Source organism: Cololabis saira, chromosome 22 (assembly GCF_033807715.1).
Source record: "Cololabis saira isolate AMF1-May2022 chromosome 22, fColSai1.1, whole genome shotgun sequence".
In the NCBI taxonomy this organism is placed as follows: domain Eukaryota; kingdom Metazoa; phylum Chordata; class Actinopteri; order Beloniformes; family Belonidae; genus Cololabis; species Cololabis saira.
Window position 1 is genome coordinate 29,836,465 of NC_084608.1, and position 17,195 is coordinate 29,853,659.

The 17,195-nt window shown below is 44.6% G+C and overlaps 2 protein-coding genes across 2 annotated transcripts in view; both read right to left on the reverse strand.

Moving 5' to 3' along the window:
- The window catches only part of LOC133422945 (NACHT, LRR and PYD domains-containing protein 14-like), a 471,822-nt gene that overhangs the window by 388,222 nt on the left and 66,405 nt on the right, over positions 1-17,195 (reverse strand). The window lies entirely within an intron of this gene.
- On the reverse strand, positions 3,502-9,545 carry LOC133422956 (protein NLRC3-like). The gene is made up of 3 exons (XM_061713020.1): positions 9,452-9,545; positions 5,389-5,624; positions 3,502-5,297 (listed from the first exon to the last, which is right to left on the reverse strand). Exons 1-3 carry the CDS (start codon positions 9,517-9,519, stop codon positions 3,502-3,504), a joined length of 2,100 nt encoding a protein of 699 aa, XP_061569004.1. The 5' UTR covers positions 9,520-9,545.

Consider the following 17,195-nt stretch of genomic DNA (forward strand, 5'->3'; position numbering starts at 1 on the left):
GTTCTCTGAAGGTTCAACGAACTCAGGTCAGCACCTCGTTCTGGTCACATCCACTGGAGAGGCGCTACACTTCCACTCAGACTCCAACTTTTACACTTTAAACATCATCACACATCTCTTCCAGGAGAGAAGGGAGAAATACACTTCTGGACATGTTTAATTAAATCAATTATACTATATTAACCTCTAAAGGGAACTGATGATTGCAGCAGAAATAGTCAGTGTTACAGAGTCACTAGAAAGAGTCTTTCTAGAAGTTTGCAGGTGTGTTCAGGAATGATCTCCTGCAGCCGTCTGTATGACGGAGAACCTGAAGACGTCTCTGACTGAACACAGTCCTTAGTTTTATCTGTTTGTGGAGGATCTGTTTGGACGGACTTTTCAAAGCGTCTACGATGTTTTAAATCTGTGAACTGACCTCAGAGTCTCCAGTCTGCAGTCTGGACTCCCCAGGAAACCCCACAGATGTTTCCCTCCTGAATCCTGCAGGTTGTTCAGACTCAGGTCCAGATGTTCCAGATGGGAGGGGTTGGACTTCAGAGCTGAGACCAGAGAAGAACAGCTGATCTCTGACATCCTGCAGTCCTGCAATCTGAACAAAAAGTAAGTTCTTCAAATTTCAACTTTGTCATCAGGTTCATGTGGGTCATCACTGGTATCTGGACTTTATAAAACAGGTTTTAAATTCTATTATATCCATAATGTTGGTTCCTGGTTGTTCCTCTGACATGTTCACCTTTTAATGAACATACTGGGGTTCTCTGCAGGAATAGAACAGAATAGAACAGAATGGAATAGAATAGTTTAATGCCATTTGTACAAGTTAAAAACAGCTCCATAGGAAGTATTGTGCATGTCCCAGAGTCCCGGGGGGTTCATGGTTCTGAGTGAGAGAGTGGGGGTTCCCTCCTTGGTGTCCCCGGAGCCAACAGCCTTACAGTAGCTGGTGGAATCTGTTGTAGAAGCTCTGTAGGTGCTGATGCTCTGGCTGTAGCCCCCCCACTGGAACAGACCATGGAGGGTGGCGTCGGTCCCTGAGGGGGCTCTGTGCTGGTTGTCAGTCTGCACGCCTTCCAGTCACCTTCAGGATTCTCTCTTGTATGTGTTTATGTTTTGTTCAAATAAAGGACTTTGCTGCCCTCTGTCACCTTTGGGTCTCCTGCTTTTGGATTCTGTAATCTCACCTCGTGACAAAACCTGCAGCTGTTTTAAAACTAGTTCAGCCTCAGGAAACTGCAGACTACAAACACAAGAAAGTACAAAGTACTTATCAAACGTGTAATCTGACCTGATGTACTGGGACTTCAGACCCGTGGCACTCACTTCAGTTGCCATGAAGAGTCTGGAGAAGCTGGTCCTCCGACAGCTCAACTGTGCTGCCAGACACCGTTGACCTCTTCAGTTTTCCTACCACTCCAATAGATCAGTGGACGATGCGGTGGCATTGGCACTTCAATTCTGCAACACCCGGACTCTCATGACACCGATGCACGGCTTCTGTTCCTGGATTACAGCTCAGCCTTCAATACAATCAGGCTGCTGAAGCGACCACGAAGCTGGCAGACCTAGAAGTACCCGCTCCCACCCAGAACTGGATCCTGGACTTTCTCACAGACGTGGTGAGGATGGGAGAGAAGGTCTGCTGAGCTCACAGTGAGCACAGGAACCCCGCAGGGCTGCTGCCTCAGCCCACAACTCTTCTCCCTCTACACATATGACTGAACCTCCAACCAGGACAATAACATCCCCATCAAGGACGTGGACGACACCACCATCCTTGGTCTGATTACAGGGAAGGACGAGTCATCACACAGGAACCTGGTCCACAAAATCAAAAGTCTATGGGGGAGACAATGATCTGGTTCTGAACCTGGACAGAACTAAATAATTCATCCTGGACTTCAGGAAAACAAAAAACCCTCTGCAGCCTCCTCTCATCAGGGGACTGTGGTTGAGCGGACTGAGAGCTACAGGTTCCTGGGCCTTCAGATCAGTGAGAGCCTCAGCTGGAACAGCAGAACACACTGCAGCTCTGGTGGAGAAAGCTCAACCCCCTCACAACGTACAATACAATACTTACAAAAGCAGAAGTAAAATGTACAATAAATCTCTCATCTACCTGGTAAATATCCTGTATATAACGGTGATCCAACTCAGGGTCCTCAGCTATACAAGGACATTGTATACCGGTGTATATATTTTTGTATTATATGTACATTGTTGTTATTGCAATATATGTTTATTGTTGTTATATAGTTATTTATGTGTATTTCTGACTTGCCTGACTTTGGGAGAACGCAAAAGAATCCAATGTACCAGTACCATCTGGTACCGCCTCAGGTGGAGGAGTTCAAGTATCTCGGGGTCTTGTTCACGAGTGAGGGAATGATGGAGCGTGAGATTGACAGACGGATCGGTGCAGCGTCCGCAGTTATGCGGTCGATGTACCGGACCGTTGTGGTGAAGAAGGAGCTGAGTCGAAAGGCGAAGCTCTCGATTTACCGGTCAATCTACGCCCCTACCCTCACCTATGGTCATGAACTTTGGGTAGTGACCGAAAGGACAAGATCGCGGATACAAGCGGCCGAGATGAATTTCTTCCGCAGGGTGGCTGGACGCTCCCTTAGAGATGAGTTTCCTCCGCAGGGTGGCTGGACGCTCCCTTAGAGATAGGGTGAGGAGTTCGGTCACCCGGGACCACACCTCGTCGGGCATTATCCCTTACATATTCTATTCTATTCTATTTTGGACAGAACTTTTAGAGCCAGTTCCATCTTTGGAGGATGATAAGTGGATAAATGTGGAAACATCTCCAGTGGACTGACCTCAGAGTCTCCAGTCTACAGTTTGGACTCTCCAGTCCACCAGACAGAACCTTCACTCCTGAATCCTGCAGGAACTGGTTCTTACTCAGGTCCAGTTCTGTCAGATGGGAGGGGTTGGACTTCAGAGCGGACGCAACAACTTCACAGTGAGTCTCAGAGAGTCCACAATCAACAAATCTGTGATGAGAGAAAACATGAAGTCAGTGGTAATAAAGTCTGATTTAAAGCCAGACTGACCCACAGGAGTTACAGGACGGTGCAGGAGATCACAGAACCAGAGTTACTAGAATTAAAGTCACGTACCAAGTACAACCGTGTTCACATGAAACTATTGTAGGTTTACAGCTCTGAGCCGTTTAAACTTGTAAACTTCTTCAATAATCTCAATGAAAATGTTTGATCTGATGAGTTCTCTGTCAAACTGGCTGTAAGTTCACATCAACAAAACTCCCCGGTGGTTCTGATGTTTCATCTTTCTCCGTTACATAGATTCATCTCTGAGCAGCAAAAACATCAACTAGATCAAGTGTTTGAAACATGAACCTCTGGTTGACGTGACTTGAGGCGACCCAGAATAAAACAAACACATCCGACTTCAAAAGTTTTCATTTTCAAGATCAAAACCAGATTTGAAGAACTAAACTGCTAACTGATGGTGTTATTGATCCATCTGGACTCACCGAGCTTTTCTGCAGTTCCTCACAGCTGGAATCAGTCTCCATCCACCCCTCCGTGTTGTCTTGTACTTGTTCAGGTCCAACTCATCCAGAACCTCCTCCGACATCTGCAGCATGTAGGCCAGAGCTGAACACTGGATCTCAGAGAGTTCCTGCTCTGATCTGTTCTCTGACTTCAGGAACTCTTGGATCTGCTGATGAACTGAGAGGTCGTTCATCTCCATCAGACACTGGAAGATGTTGATGCTTCTGTCAGGAGAGATTCTGTGAGTGTCCATCTCCTTCAGGTTGTTGATGACTGTCTGGATGGTTTCTGGATCGTTCTCCGTCTGGTTCAGCAGACCTCCTAACAGTCTCTGCTTGGACTCCACAGAAAGACCATGAAGGAAGCGGACAAACAGGTCCAGGTGGCCATTTTTACTCTCCAGGGATTTCTGCATGACTCTCTTCAGGAAGTCATCCAGGGATGAGTAGCTGTAGTCTTCTCCCAGGAAGTTCTCCAGCCCATCTGTGTTCCTGGTGGACCAACAGTGGAACACGTAGACTGCAGCCAGGAACTCCTGGATGCTCAGATGAACAAAGCAGTAGACGGGTTTCTGGAAGATCTCACACTCTCTCCTGAAGATCTGGGTACAAACCCCTGAGTACACCGAGGCCTCTGGGACATCAAGACCACACTGCTCCAGGTCTTCTTGGTAGAACATGATGTTTCCTTTCTCCAGATGTTCAAACGCCAGCCTCCCCAGCTTCAGAAGAAGGTCCCTGTCAGCCTCCGTCAGCTCCTGTGGACTCGTCTCATGTCCCTCCTGGTACTTGTTCTTCTTCCTCTTGGTCTGGACCAGCAGGAAGTGGGAGAACATGTCAGTCAGGGTCTTGGGCAGCTCTCCTCTCTGCTCTGTGGTCAACATGTGGTCCAGAACTGTAGCAGTGATCCAGCAGAAGACCGGGAGTTGACACATGATGTGGAGGGTTCTGGATGTCTTCATGTGGGAGACGATGCTGCTGGACCGCTCTTCATCCCTGAACCTCCTCCTGAAGTATTCCTCCTTCTGGCCGTCGGAGAAGCCTCGTACTTCTGTCACCCTGTCCACGTGTTTCTGAGGGATCTGATTGGCTGCTGCAGGTCTGGAAGTGATCCAGATGAGAGCTGAGGGAAGCAGGTTCCCCTGGATGAGGTTGGTCAGCAGCACGTTGACCGATGAGCTCTGTGTGACGTCAGACATGACCGGACCGTTGTTGAAGTCCAGGGAACGTCTGCTTTCATCCAGGCCGTCAAAGATGAACAACGGTTTCCCGGCAGCCAGCTGCTCTGCTGTGAGCTTCTGTAACGATGGATGGAAAACCTGGATCAGCCTGAGAAGACTGAGCTGCTCATCTCTGATCAGGTTCAGCTCCCTGAATGAGAGCAGAATCACCACGGTGACGTCTTGGTTCTCCCAGCCCTCGGCCCAGTCCAGAGAGAACTTCTGAACCGAGAAGGTTTTCCCAGCGCCAGCGACGCCGTTGGTCAGAACCACTCTGATGGCTCCACGTTGGTCAGGTAAGGCTTTAAAGATGTCCTGGCACCTGATTGGATCGTCATGGAGGCTCTTCATCCTGGAAGCTGTCTCCAGCTGCCTCACCTCATGTTGGGTATCAACCTCTTCACTCAGTCCCTCTGTGATGAAGAGCTCCGTGTAGATCCTGTTGAGGGGGGTTCTACTTCCTGGTTCATCAGTTCCTTCAGTCACATGTTCACATCTGCTCCTCAGACTGGTCTTGTGTTCATCTAGGACCTCCTGCAGACCAGCATCTGCTGAAAGACAAGAAGAACTCTGAAACTACAGAACAAAAGTCTTTCCAGTTGTCAGAAATGAGTCCATCAGCAGACAGAAGTTCAGTCTTACCTCGTACAGTTCTGCTCTGACTGGCTGTCTGCAGTCCAGCTCTGGTTCTGGATCTTTTTCCACACTGGGGACAGGAGGACGGTCCTGGTGGAGCAGACTGATCCCAGTATGAGCTCATGCAGCGTCTGCAGAACCAGTGTCCACAGCTGCTAGAGACTGGATCCTTCAGGATGTCCTGACACAAAGGACAGCAGGACGGCTGCTCCTCCACACAAACTCCTCTCCTCTTCCTCCCTCTGTGAACACATGTCTTCATCACTAAAGTCATTTCTGACTGTTGTAGAAAAACATCCAGATGAGTCAACAGTGTCCAGAACATCAGGGGTCCGTTTCACAAAGCAGGTTTAGTGAAAACTCTGAGTCTGTTAACCCTGAAATGAGGGAAACTCTGAGTTTTCCGTTTCACAAAGGGAGGTAACTCAAACCAGAGAAAGAGAGGTAACTCTAGCCTGTTTCACAAAGAGAGGTAACTTAAGCTCTCGGTCAGTTACCGTAGTAACAGACGCTCTGAACCTAACCTGGTCGGGACCAGGTTTATTTCAGCGAATCTGGGGCTTTGTTAAGGTACAACTGGTGCGTAACATTGGTAACTGGAAATAAAAGGTTTATTAATAAAGAAGGAGTACAATAGGAGGTTTGATAGGATTGATTCTAGTTTATAAATGAAAAATTATTAAAACTAAATCACATGCAATTATATGAAAGTTTATGTTGTTTTATATTAAATTTATCTATTCTATCTATATTGGGGCGGCAGTAGCTCAGGTGGTAGAGCGGGTTGTCCAATGATCGGAAGGTCAGCGGTTCGAATCCCGCTCTGTCCCAGTTTGCTGTCGTAGTGTCCTTGGGCAAGACACCTTACCCACCTTACCCACCTTGCCCCGTGTGAATGTGTTTGAATGTGTTTGAATGTTGGTGGTGGTCGGAGGGGCCGTTAGGTGCGATATGGCAGCCACGCTTCCGTCAGTCTGCAGGGCAGCTGTGGCTACAATGTAGCTTACCACCACTGGTGAGAATGTGTATGAATGAATAATGATTTCTGTAAAGCGCTCTGGGTGCCTAGAAGGGCGCTATATAAATCCAAGTCATTATTATTAGGGCCCGAGCACCTTCAGTGCGAAGGCCCTATTGTATCTGTAGGAATTTTTATTTTTTTATTCTTTCTTTCTTTCTTTCTTTTTTCTTCTGACGAAAGGAGGGCCTTTTTGCCCCCCTAAACGTGCCCAAAAAGTCACCAAATTTTGCATGCAAGTCAGGCCTGGCGAAAAATTTGATATTTAATGGTTTACATTAATGGGCGTGGCAAAATGGCTCAACAGCGCCCCCCGGAAAACTTTGTGCCTCAAGCCCCACAATACGGTTTGACGTACATGCACGAAAATCGCTACACACCTGTATCAGTACACAACTTAAAGAAAAGTCTCCTGGCGACATCGCCGAAACCGAACAGGAAGTCGGCCATTTTGAATTAATCGTGTCACTTTGGCGCAATTTATGCCATTCCTTCGGCAGTTAATACGGCCCGAACGGTAACGTGCCCCCAAGTGTGTTATACATCAAAATGTGCGTCTCCATCCTGCGAGAACACGCATTACTTTTCTCTTTCAAAAGCTTTACCGTGGCGACGCTAGACGCCAAAAAGCGCGCCCACCCTTCATCTGGTTGGTTCAGACAGAAAAAACTTTGCGCCTCAAGCCCCATAATACGGTTTGACGTACATGAACGAAAATCAGTACACGCCTGTATCAAGTCGCAACTTAAAGAAAAGTCTCTTGGCGCCATGGCCGAAACCGAACAGGAAGTCGGCCATTTTGAACATTCTGAATTAATCGCGTAATTTTGGAGCAATATGAGCCATTCCTTCGAGAATTAATACGGCCCGAACCGTAACGTGCACCCAGGTGTGTTATACATCAAAATGTGCGTTTCTATCCTGCGACCACGCGGATTACTTTTCTCTTTCAAAAGTCTTACCGTGGCGACGCTAGATGCCAAAAAGCGCGCCCCCCTTCATCTGATCGGTCCATATTTGATAGTTCCCCAAAAGTCACCATATTTTGCATGCAAGGCAGGCCTGGTGAAAAATTTGATATTTCATCGTTTGTATTAATGGGCGTGGCAAAATGGCTCAACAGCTTTGTGCCTCAAGCCCCACAATACGGTTTGACATAAATGCACGAAAATCGGTACACACCTGTATCATGTCGCAACTTAAAGAAAAGTCTCTTGGCGCCATGGCCGAAACCGAACAGGAAGTCGGCCATTTTGAATTGATTGTGTAATTTTGGCGCAATTTATGCCATTCCTTCGGCAATTAATACGGCCCGAACCGTAACGTGCACCCAGGTGTGTTATACATCAAAATGTGCGTCTTCATCTTGCGACTACCCGCATTACTTTTCTCTTTCAAAAGTGTTACTGTGACTACGCTATACGCCAAAAAGCACGCCTTCCCTTCATCTGATTGGTCCATATTTGATAGTTCTCCAAAAGTCACCAAATTTTGCATGCAAGCCAGGCCTGGCGATAAATTTTGCATTAATGGGCGTGGCCTAACGGCTCAACAGCGCCCCCTAGAATACTTTTCTCTGCCATAACTTTTGAAAGGTTTGACATAAAGAGTCGTGGGTGGTGTCATGGGACTCAGTATTGAGTCCTTGACCATTAATTGGTGAAAATTAGCCCCTTCTTCTCATTGGTTGTCCCTATTTTCTGCTATAACTTTTGAATGGTTTGACATAGAGAGTCGTGGGTGGTGTCACCTGAATCGGTATTGAGTCCTTGAGCTTCATTGGCCTGAATTAGCCCTGCCCCTTCTTCTGATTGGTTGTCCCGATTTTCTGCTATAACTCTTGAATGGTTTGACATAGAGAGTCGTGGGTGGTGTCATTTCTGATATGCTTATGGGGGGCGGTGGCCGTGAGTGCGAGGGCCCGTTCATCGCTGCTTGCAGCTTTAATTATTATTATTATTATTCATTACAAGCAAAACATCTTTCATTATTAGTTTTTAATATCATGAAGGAGTACTAGAGTCCTAAAACTGCTGCAGACTCTCCTGGACCGATCTGGAGAGGTGGTTTCATCCTGAACCAAACTCTGGTCTCTGAAACAGCAGGACCACTTGGTTGAGGAACACAGAAGACTCCGTGATGGAAAAACAGGAACAAGGAGGAAAAAGTGATGTTTGAAGAACCTAAATCACCAAATAAAACACTGTAGCACTTGTACTTAGAAGACTGCAAAAGAGTATAGGCTACTAAGACCTACTGTAGATTCTGAGGATCAAGAAAGAATATCGTTTTAATAAAGAACTGACAATTTTATTACCCTAACACAAAACAAAATATATATATAATCACAATTACAGTGACTGGGAAAATATAACCCAAAATAAAATAAAATAAAGAATTCCCTTCTAACACTTGTCCAGTTCTTATTGTACTGGTAAATGTTCTTTTGTGGTTTCTTGTGCTGTTTCATGTCTCTTATGTACACTACCCGGGTAGGTATAAGTGTAGGTGTTATTTTCTTAGCTGGGAAATCCTGAGTTCAAGATGATCTTGTCAATCCCTAGAGCAGCTGGCCAATCTACTGACAGGAATCATCGACAATGACAGCATCGTCCGTGGGTCTGGCTCGCCATCATTTCCGAAGACTCACTCATAAAATTGAAGGGGTCTCAAAAAAACCAGTTGGAGTTCCGTCAATGTAAGTGATTTGCTCAGCAATACTGCACCATACAGCACTCTCTCCCGCACACTTTATCATCTCTTCTATCCCTTTTTCTTTATAATTTCACCTGTACTCATTACACCTTACTGTTCACATGCAAGGACACTCTCTTTCTTTTTTATTTTTCCCGCATGCCCGTTAATTACATCGCACACCAGCAGAGGGTCGCGTCTGCCGTTCCAACGGGTGCTGCCGAGGATCAAAAAACAGACCTGCGCAGCGTTAACCCTTTAGTGACCATACACTTTTAGTGTGTGGGTTACACCACCATGGACAGAAAATATAAAGTCAAGATGAGTCATAGAATCAGTTAACAACAGTTGTCTTACTTTGTGTCTGAGGGTCCAGGTTCTTTACTGAATAATGGAGGTTGATCTTTGGACCAGTCACTCTTCATAGACGGACAGATGGATCCTGGAGACTCTGGTCTCTGACTGCGGTACCGACCTCTGCAAACACAAATTCACATCAGTCACTGATAATATTGCTGATGAGCACTGAAGAAGATCTACAGCAGGGTCTCCAACTCTGGTCCTGACAGCCACAGTCCTGCATGTGTTAGATGTTTCCTGCTTCAGGATTGTCCACCCCTGAACTAGTCTGTATCCAGTCCTGGAGCAGATTACTGCTTTCCTCTCCTCCTGACATCAGAGCTCATGTTTCCTCTGCAGGAACCTTCCACAGGGATGAGGGATCTGAGGACATTCCTGCTTCCTGACCCTCTGAACATCTCAGTGATTCAAACTCAACACTTCCTTAATTGAACTGATATTCCTTTGTTGATGATAAAATAAGATTGAATCCATTTACAGTTTTTGTGCTGATTTAACATCAAAATGTCCTCCATCAAAAACATGTAGAATGTTGAAAAATAACTTGTTTTTATCAAGAACAATTACAAATTGTTAAGCATTTTACCTACAATCAAACCTGCAATAACCCACGTTATTAACTCACAGTGGTAACAGTGATGGTAGCAGATGTAGCAGTAGTAGCAGCAGCAGGAGTAAGTAGTAGTAGTAGTAGTAGTAGTAGTAGTAGTAGAAGTTGTAGCAGTGGTAATAGTAGTGGCAGCAGTAGCAGTTGTAGAAGTGGCAGTGGTGGTGGTGGTATTAGTAGTAGTACCAGCAGTAGTACTAGCAGCAGCAGCAGTAGTAGCAGTAGTAGTAGAAGAAGAAACACTACAAGGTGACCAAACCTCCTGAAAACCCTGTTTTAGTAGTTTATAATGTCATCAACGAGTACTAGAGTTCTAAAACTGCTGCAGACTCTCCTGGACCGATCTAGAGAGCTGTTTTCATCCTGAACCAAACGCTGTTCTCTGAACCAGCAGGACCGCATGGTTGAGGAACACAGAAGACTCAGTGGTGGAAAAACAGGAACCAGAAGGAAAAAGTGATGTTTGAAGAACCTAATTCACCAAATAAACCACTGTAGCACTTGTACTTAGAAGACTGCAAAAGAGTATAAGCTACTAAGACCTACTGTAGGTTCTGAGGATCAAGAAAGAATATCGTTTTAATAAAGAACTGACAATTTTATTACCCTAACACAAAACAAAATATATACAGTATATAATCACAATTACAGTGAGTGGAAAAATATAACCCAAAATAAAATAGAGCTCTTTTCTTAAAAAAATAAAAATAAAATAAAGAATTCCCTTCTAATACTTGTCCAGTTCTTATTGTACTGGTAAATGTTCTTTTGTGGTTTCTTGTGCTGTTCGTGTCTCTTATGTACACTACCCGGGTAGGTATAAGTGTAGGTGTTGTTTTCTTAGCTGGGAAATCCTGAGTTCAAGATGATCTTGTCAATCCCTAGAGCAGCTGGCCAGTCTACTGACAGGAATCTCCAAAGCATCGTCCGTGGGTCTGGCTCGCCATCATTTCCGAAGACTCACTCATACAATTGAAGGGGGTCTCAAAAAAAACAGTTGGAGTTCCGTCAATGTAAGTTATTCGCTCAGCAATACTGCACCATACAGCACTCTCTCCCGCACACTTTATCGTCTCTTCTATTCTTTTTTCTTTATAATTTCACCTGTACTCATTACACCTTACTGTTCACATGCAAGGACACTCTTTCTTTTTTATTTTTCCCGCATGCCCGTTAATTACATCGCACACCAGTGGAGGGTCGGGTCTGCCGTTCCAACGGGTGCTGCCGAGGATCAAAAAACTGACTTGCGCAGCGTTAACCCTTTAGTGACCATACACTTTTAGTGTGTGGGTTACACCACCATGGACAGAAAATATAAAGTCATGATGAGTCATAGAATCAGTTAACAACAGTTGTCTTACTTTGTGTCTGAGGGTCCAGGTTCTTTACTGAAGTTTGGAGGTTGATCTTTGGACCAGTCACTCTTCATAGACAGACAGATGGATCCTGGAGACTCTGGTCTCTGACTGCGGTACCGACCTCTGCAAACACAAATTCACATCAGTCACTGATAATATTGCTGATGAGCACTGAAGAAGATCTACAGCAGGGTCTCCAACTCTGGTCCTGACAGCCACAGTCCTGCATGTGTTAGATGTTTCCTGCTTCAGGATTGTCCACCCCTGATCTGGTCTGTATCCAGTCCTGGAGCAGATTACTGCTTTCCTCTCCTCCTGACATCAGAGCTCATGTTTCCTCTGCAGGAACCTTCCACAGGGATCAGGGATCTTAGGACATTCCTGCTTCCTGACCCTCTGAACATCTCAGTGATTTAAACTCAACACTTCCTTAATTGAACTGATATTCCTTTGTTGATGATAAAATAAGATTGAATCCATTTACAGTTTTTGTGCTGATTTAACATCAAAATGCCCTCCCTCCAAAACCTATAAAGTGTTGAAATAAAACTTGTTTTTATCAAAAACAACAATTACAATTTGTTGAACATTTTACCTACAATCAAACCTGCAATAACGCACGTTATTAACTCACAGTGGTAGCAGTAGTAGTATTAGTAGTAATAGGCATAGTAACAGTTGTCTTAGTAATGCTGGCAGTAGTAGCAGTGGTAGTAGTAGTAGAAACACTACAAAGTGACCAAACCTGCCAAAAACCCTGTTTTAGCAGTTTTTAATGTCATGTCATACTTTGTGTCTGAGGGTCCAGGTTCTTTACTGAAGTTTGGAGGATCATCTTTGGACCAGTCACTCTTCATAGACAGACAGCTGGATCCTGGAGACTCTGGTCTCTCCTCCTCTTCCTCCACACAATCATCCATCTTCTGGACTTCAGTCATTCAGAGACATGAACCACAAACACCCACCATCTTTGAATCTGTAGACAGAAACTTTATTAGAACACGACTAAGTCATGAAATCAATGTAACAACTTTCCCTGAAGGACTTTGTCAAAACTCCTGAGGAGGAAGAAAGAGGTTTTACTGATACTGACGATGAGACAGACCTGAAGCTGAGTCTCCTCTAACCTGACGCCAACATTTCTGTCCAGGTGGGATCTGTGAAGCCGAGTCTTCACCTGGAGAAGATATTTTCTGTTTCATTAAACACTCAAAGAAAGACTGATGAAGTCGTCCAGGAAACCACTTCTTCACTGATTCTCACTACAGAGCCCCAACCTGGACATTACCTGCTCCTGTTCAGTTTTCTACACAAAAACATCAGTTTATTTCTCTGAGATCATAAAACAACAGTTTTCAGGAAACAGTCAGACTTCAGATGTTGGTTAGTTTAATCATTAATCCTAATTTGTTAGCTCAACACTAACTTCCTTCTTTGTTCAGTAAACAAACCCCTGAACAACTCGCTGAGAAACTGTCACAGTTTCACAGTGTAGGATAGATGTTTTTTTTACTTGTTAACTCACTCTCCTGTCATTCCAGACCCTGCCACCCTCATCAGCCAGAAATCCACTCATTCCCTTCACCTGTGCTTCCCCAGCCCAGCTCCACACCTGGTTTCCCTCATCAGCAGTTCCCCTCATATACCGGCCCATTTCCACCTTCTAGTTTGCCAGATTGTCGTGTGTTTTTGCCTCGCTTTCCAGCCTGCATATCCTGTTTTGTTTCTGCCTGCCTGCCTGTCTTTGAGCCTGCCTGATTCTTGGGGTATGGATTTTTGCCTGCCCGTTTTTGTTTTTGGTTTTGTTTGCCTGATCTGCCTGACTACCCGGTTTGACCCCTGCCTGCCTTTTAACAAAGATTAAAGCCTCTTGGACTCTGATCCTGCCTGGTGTTGTGCATTTGGGTTCTCTGTCCTGTCTGAGCCGTGACAGAAACAGACTTACAAAGAAACTTTATGTTAAAGTCTCATCCAAGTCTCAGAGAGAATAGTCTAAAGTTCACTGCAAAAACTCAAAATCTTACCAGGAATATTTGTCTTATTTCTAGTTAAAATGTTTAGTCAAAAAATCTCAAAATCTACTTGAAACAGGTGAAAATTGTTGTTTTCGCCAGGGATGAGTCTTGTTTTAAGTGTAATGAGATTTTTTTGACTAAAAATGAGACATTTTAACTAGAAATAAGACAAATATTCTGGTTAAGATTTTGAGAATCTTCTGAACATCAGAATCACACACACACACACACACACACACACACGTCAGAGGTTGTGTTGTGGTGTTTCCTCTGTGAGGAGGAAGAAGCTCCTGTTTTAATTCAAATATCAACAAAGTAACATCCAGAACCCCCTGCCTTTATACCAGAAAGTGATGTCAGAAGGTCATGTGACCCTTAAATGTAAAGTTAGCTGGATGTCGGAAAGGCATCGCAGGTCCTTCCTCCCCGCTGCATCAGACTGTACAACCAGGCTGATCTCATTAGCTTACGGACAATAAATAACATGTGCAATAACAAGATGTGCAATAACCATATGTGCAATATCTGTCTGTCTACCTCACACTCATCCTACCTGCTTTTTTGCACAGTTTTTTTCCCCTTCGTACTACATTTATTTCCATCGCAATGTATATACTGTCTATATCCTGTAATTATATATATATATTTTTACTTTTTACTTTTTTACCCCCTTCCCTGCATGTGTGTGTTAAGTTACTGCTGCTAACATGTGAGTTTCCCCATTGAGGGAGTAATAAAGGATAATCTCATCTTATCTTAACTGCTTCCTCAAAAATGTCCCAACAACCTCCAGAGTCTCTTTTCCAGTGTTTGATTAAACCTGATACAGGTACGTCTGAACAAGAGTCCTCAAGGACACATTTATCTGACCCCAAACTATTTACTTCTTTTTTTAAATACTTTTATCACGATTTTTTCCCCATTTTATCCCCCGTGCTCCTAGCTAAGTCAGTTGTGGGCGTTGCTCCCTCTCCCAACCCCAGGAGTTCCTGCTCTGAGCTCAGGTCTCCTCCTGACTTGAGGATGAGCAGCTTCTTTCCACCAGACAGGGTGGGGTTTCTCCGGCCGGACGTAGCGGTGGAAGGATCACGTTATTCCAGCCACATACCCCCATGTGTTTCCCCGGCTGGCCAGAGGGGGCAGTAGAGCCGGAACTGCTGCATGTTTTTGTGAGGGAAGCTCACATTAGCTACCAAGGGAACACGGGGAGAACATGCAAACTCCACACAGAAAGACCTTTCACCAACCCCACCCAGGGTGAGGGTTGGGGGTTCCAACCCCACCCAGGGTGCTGAAGTCACGGGGGAACTTAACACGCACTCAGCGCCCACAGCGTCCCCGGCAGGAATGGAACCCAGGACCTTCTTGCTGTGAGACGGCACTACCAGCTGCTCCACCGTGTCCCCTAAATATTTAGTTCTTTAGTTTCAGTCGCAGACACTTTAACAGCAGCAGAAAAAGAAGGAACAAACACTCACCTGGTTCCTCTGCTGCTCCGTCCACGTCGACATGGACTCTGAACTCTGAATCTGACAGGTGTTTTTCACCTGCAGAGCTGCTGCTCCTCCTCCTCCTCCTCCTCCTCCTCCTCCTCACTGTATTTAGAGGAAATCACATGACCACTGACGAGAGAGTTTTACAGTCTGACTCAGACACTTTATCAGCAGCAGAAGAAGAACTTGACACACGTGGAGATGACGACACGGAGCAGATAAAACAGGGTCGACAACGACGGCTGGTGATTTTCATAGAACCTGCATCAGTTGTCAAAGAGCCACGTTTTGGATTCTGGGAGAAAGAACAAGAACAGAATCATCAGGAAAGAACCAGATTGACCTTAAATGGTTGGTTTTGCTGCTTGCAGATGTTCAGATGTTCTCCAGAGCAGAGACGGCTGCAGGAGACGGCAGAGCCAGGACTGTTCAGCTGAGAAGCCGGTATTTTACATGTGATGACGGAGGCTCCGGTCCTTCTGGACCAGAGAGGAACCACAGACACAGAAGCTGCTGCTGAGGTGACCAGAACATCTGCTGATGCTGGACCTCATTTGAACTCTGACACCCCCATAGAAAATCCAGGGAGCAGCTGCTTCAGAAGTCCCCACGTCAGTAAAAAGAGTCCACCGGTGTGAAATGTGTTGTCAGTATAAATACAACTGCTCTGTGAAGGTCTCGAATGTGAGTTCATATTATTCTAAAGCATATACATTTAATTCAGTATGTATTTCATTGTTTCATGGATCCTGCCTTGAAGAACATCATGAAATAATTTCAACTGTCATGACAGTTTGTCCACAGACACAAAGTTATTTTCTGCAGCAAGTCGAGACAAATCGATCCCAGATAACGGATCGATGCAGAGCCAGAAGACAAACTCATTCAGGAGCGTTTAGGGTTTTTGGATGATGTGAAAGAAGACTGACATCTTCATGTAGCTCCAGCACACGCATGAGCACTTCCTGAGTTGGTAAGGTGAGTGAAGGACAGGAGAAACAGCACAAACATGTCCAGAGCTGCTGAGAGAAGCTGTGAATGTGACTGAAGAAGCTTTGAAGAGAATCCTCCAACCCCAGCAGCTCCTGCAACAGTTGCAGTTTTATCCTGCACAAACATCTCAGATGGAAACCTGCCTGAATTCACCACATGTTCCTGTACGTCTGTGTAGGTGACAAATACATCTTTAAACTTTATAAATGACCATTTCTCACTTCTGCTATTGTATACAGAACATTCAAAATGTTTCATACAACCTTAAATCAACAAAACTTACTAAAGCTGGAAGAAAATCTCGCAAAATTAAATGAAATGTTCCAACAAAATCAGTTCATCCTCAAGTGTTTTGAGATTTTTCCCAAAACACATTTGTTTGTGTAAATGTATTTGTCTTGTAAAGATAAACTAATTTCAAATCAATGTTTTCAAAAACAGCTGCTAAAGTCATGTGAGCATAACGTGGGACTGCAGGCAGAACGATGAGAAAACGACTCTCAGTCCAGGTCGGGACGTCGTTGGACCTGTTTTAGGTCAATCATATGTTACAATGTATGTGTTACTATTTCATGTAGTCGGATGAACTCTTAGACATCCAGCATCATTTTACCAGGACTTCCACTCTCTTCTTAAACATCTCATGGATTCATGCAACCACCTTTGATATTGGAAAGATGACAATTCATTCAGACTCAATCAGAAGCTTTTTAACATGACCTGTAAGCTCAGTCTGGGAAACACAAATGCTTTTACCCTTTCCTTATCATTTATGTGATAATAATAATAATAATAATAATAATAATAATAATAATAATAATAATAATAATACATGTAAATGATCATTATTCAGCCTCACAACAACCCGTGGGGCTCATTTTTCCACATAAAAACAACAGTAAACAACAACTTCAGTGGACTCACGTGCTGCTTAATCAAAGCAACAAAGGACAATAATCACATCAACAATAACATGTTGCTAAATGGGCAGTTCAGTGACTGCACACAGGAAGAAAAAGCGTTTTTCTCACCATTTGAAGAGGAAGAGCATCCTCCCGTCTTCCATGGTGGTAAAGTGGTGAATGAGCCGTCGTAGAAACTCCCACTGGCCTTTAGGTCCTCGACAGCAACAGTCCATGTTTCTGTTTCTGACATCCCGCTGAAGATGCTGACGAGCCCAGAACCCTGCAAGAGTGCTGTCACTTTAGTCAAGTATTGCTACTAAAAACCCTCCATAACTGCACTAATAATGTTGCTACTTTACTGAGGAAT

Excerpts from the sequence above, each read along its gene's own strand:
- LOC133422956 (XM_061713020.1), bottom strand. The coding sequence starts at position 9,519 with ATGAAGAGTGACTGGTCCAAAGATCAACCTCCATTATTCAGTAAAGAA. Across the intron at positions 5,625-9,451 it reads CCTGGACCCTCAGACACAAA|AGGGAGGAAGAGGAGAGGAG; the intron begins GTAAGACAACTG and ends ATGTGTTCACAG. Across the intron at positions 5,298-5,388 it reads TCAGAGCAGAACTGTACGAG|CAGATGCTGGTCTGCAGGAG; the intron begins GTAAGACTGAAC and ends CTTGTCTTTCAG.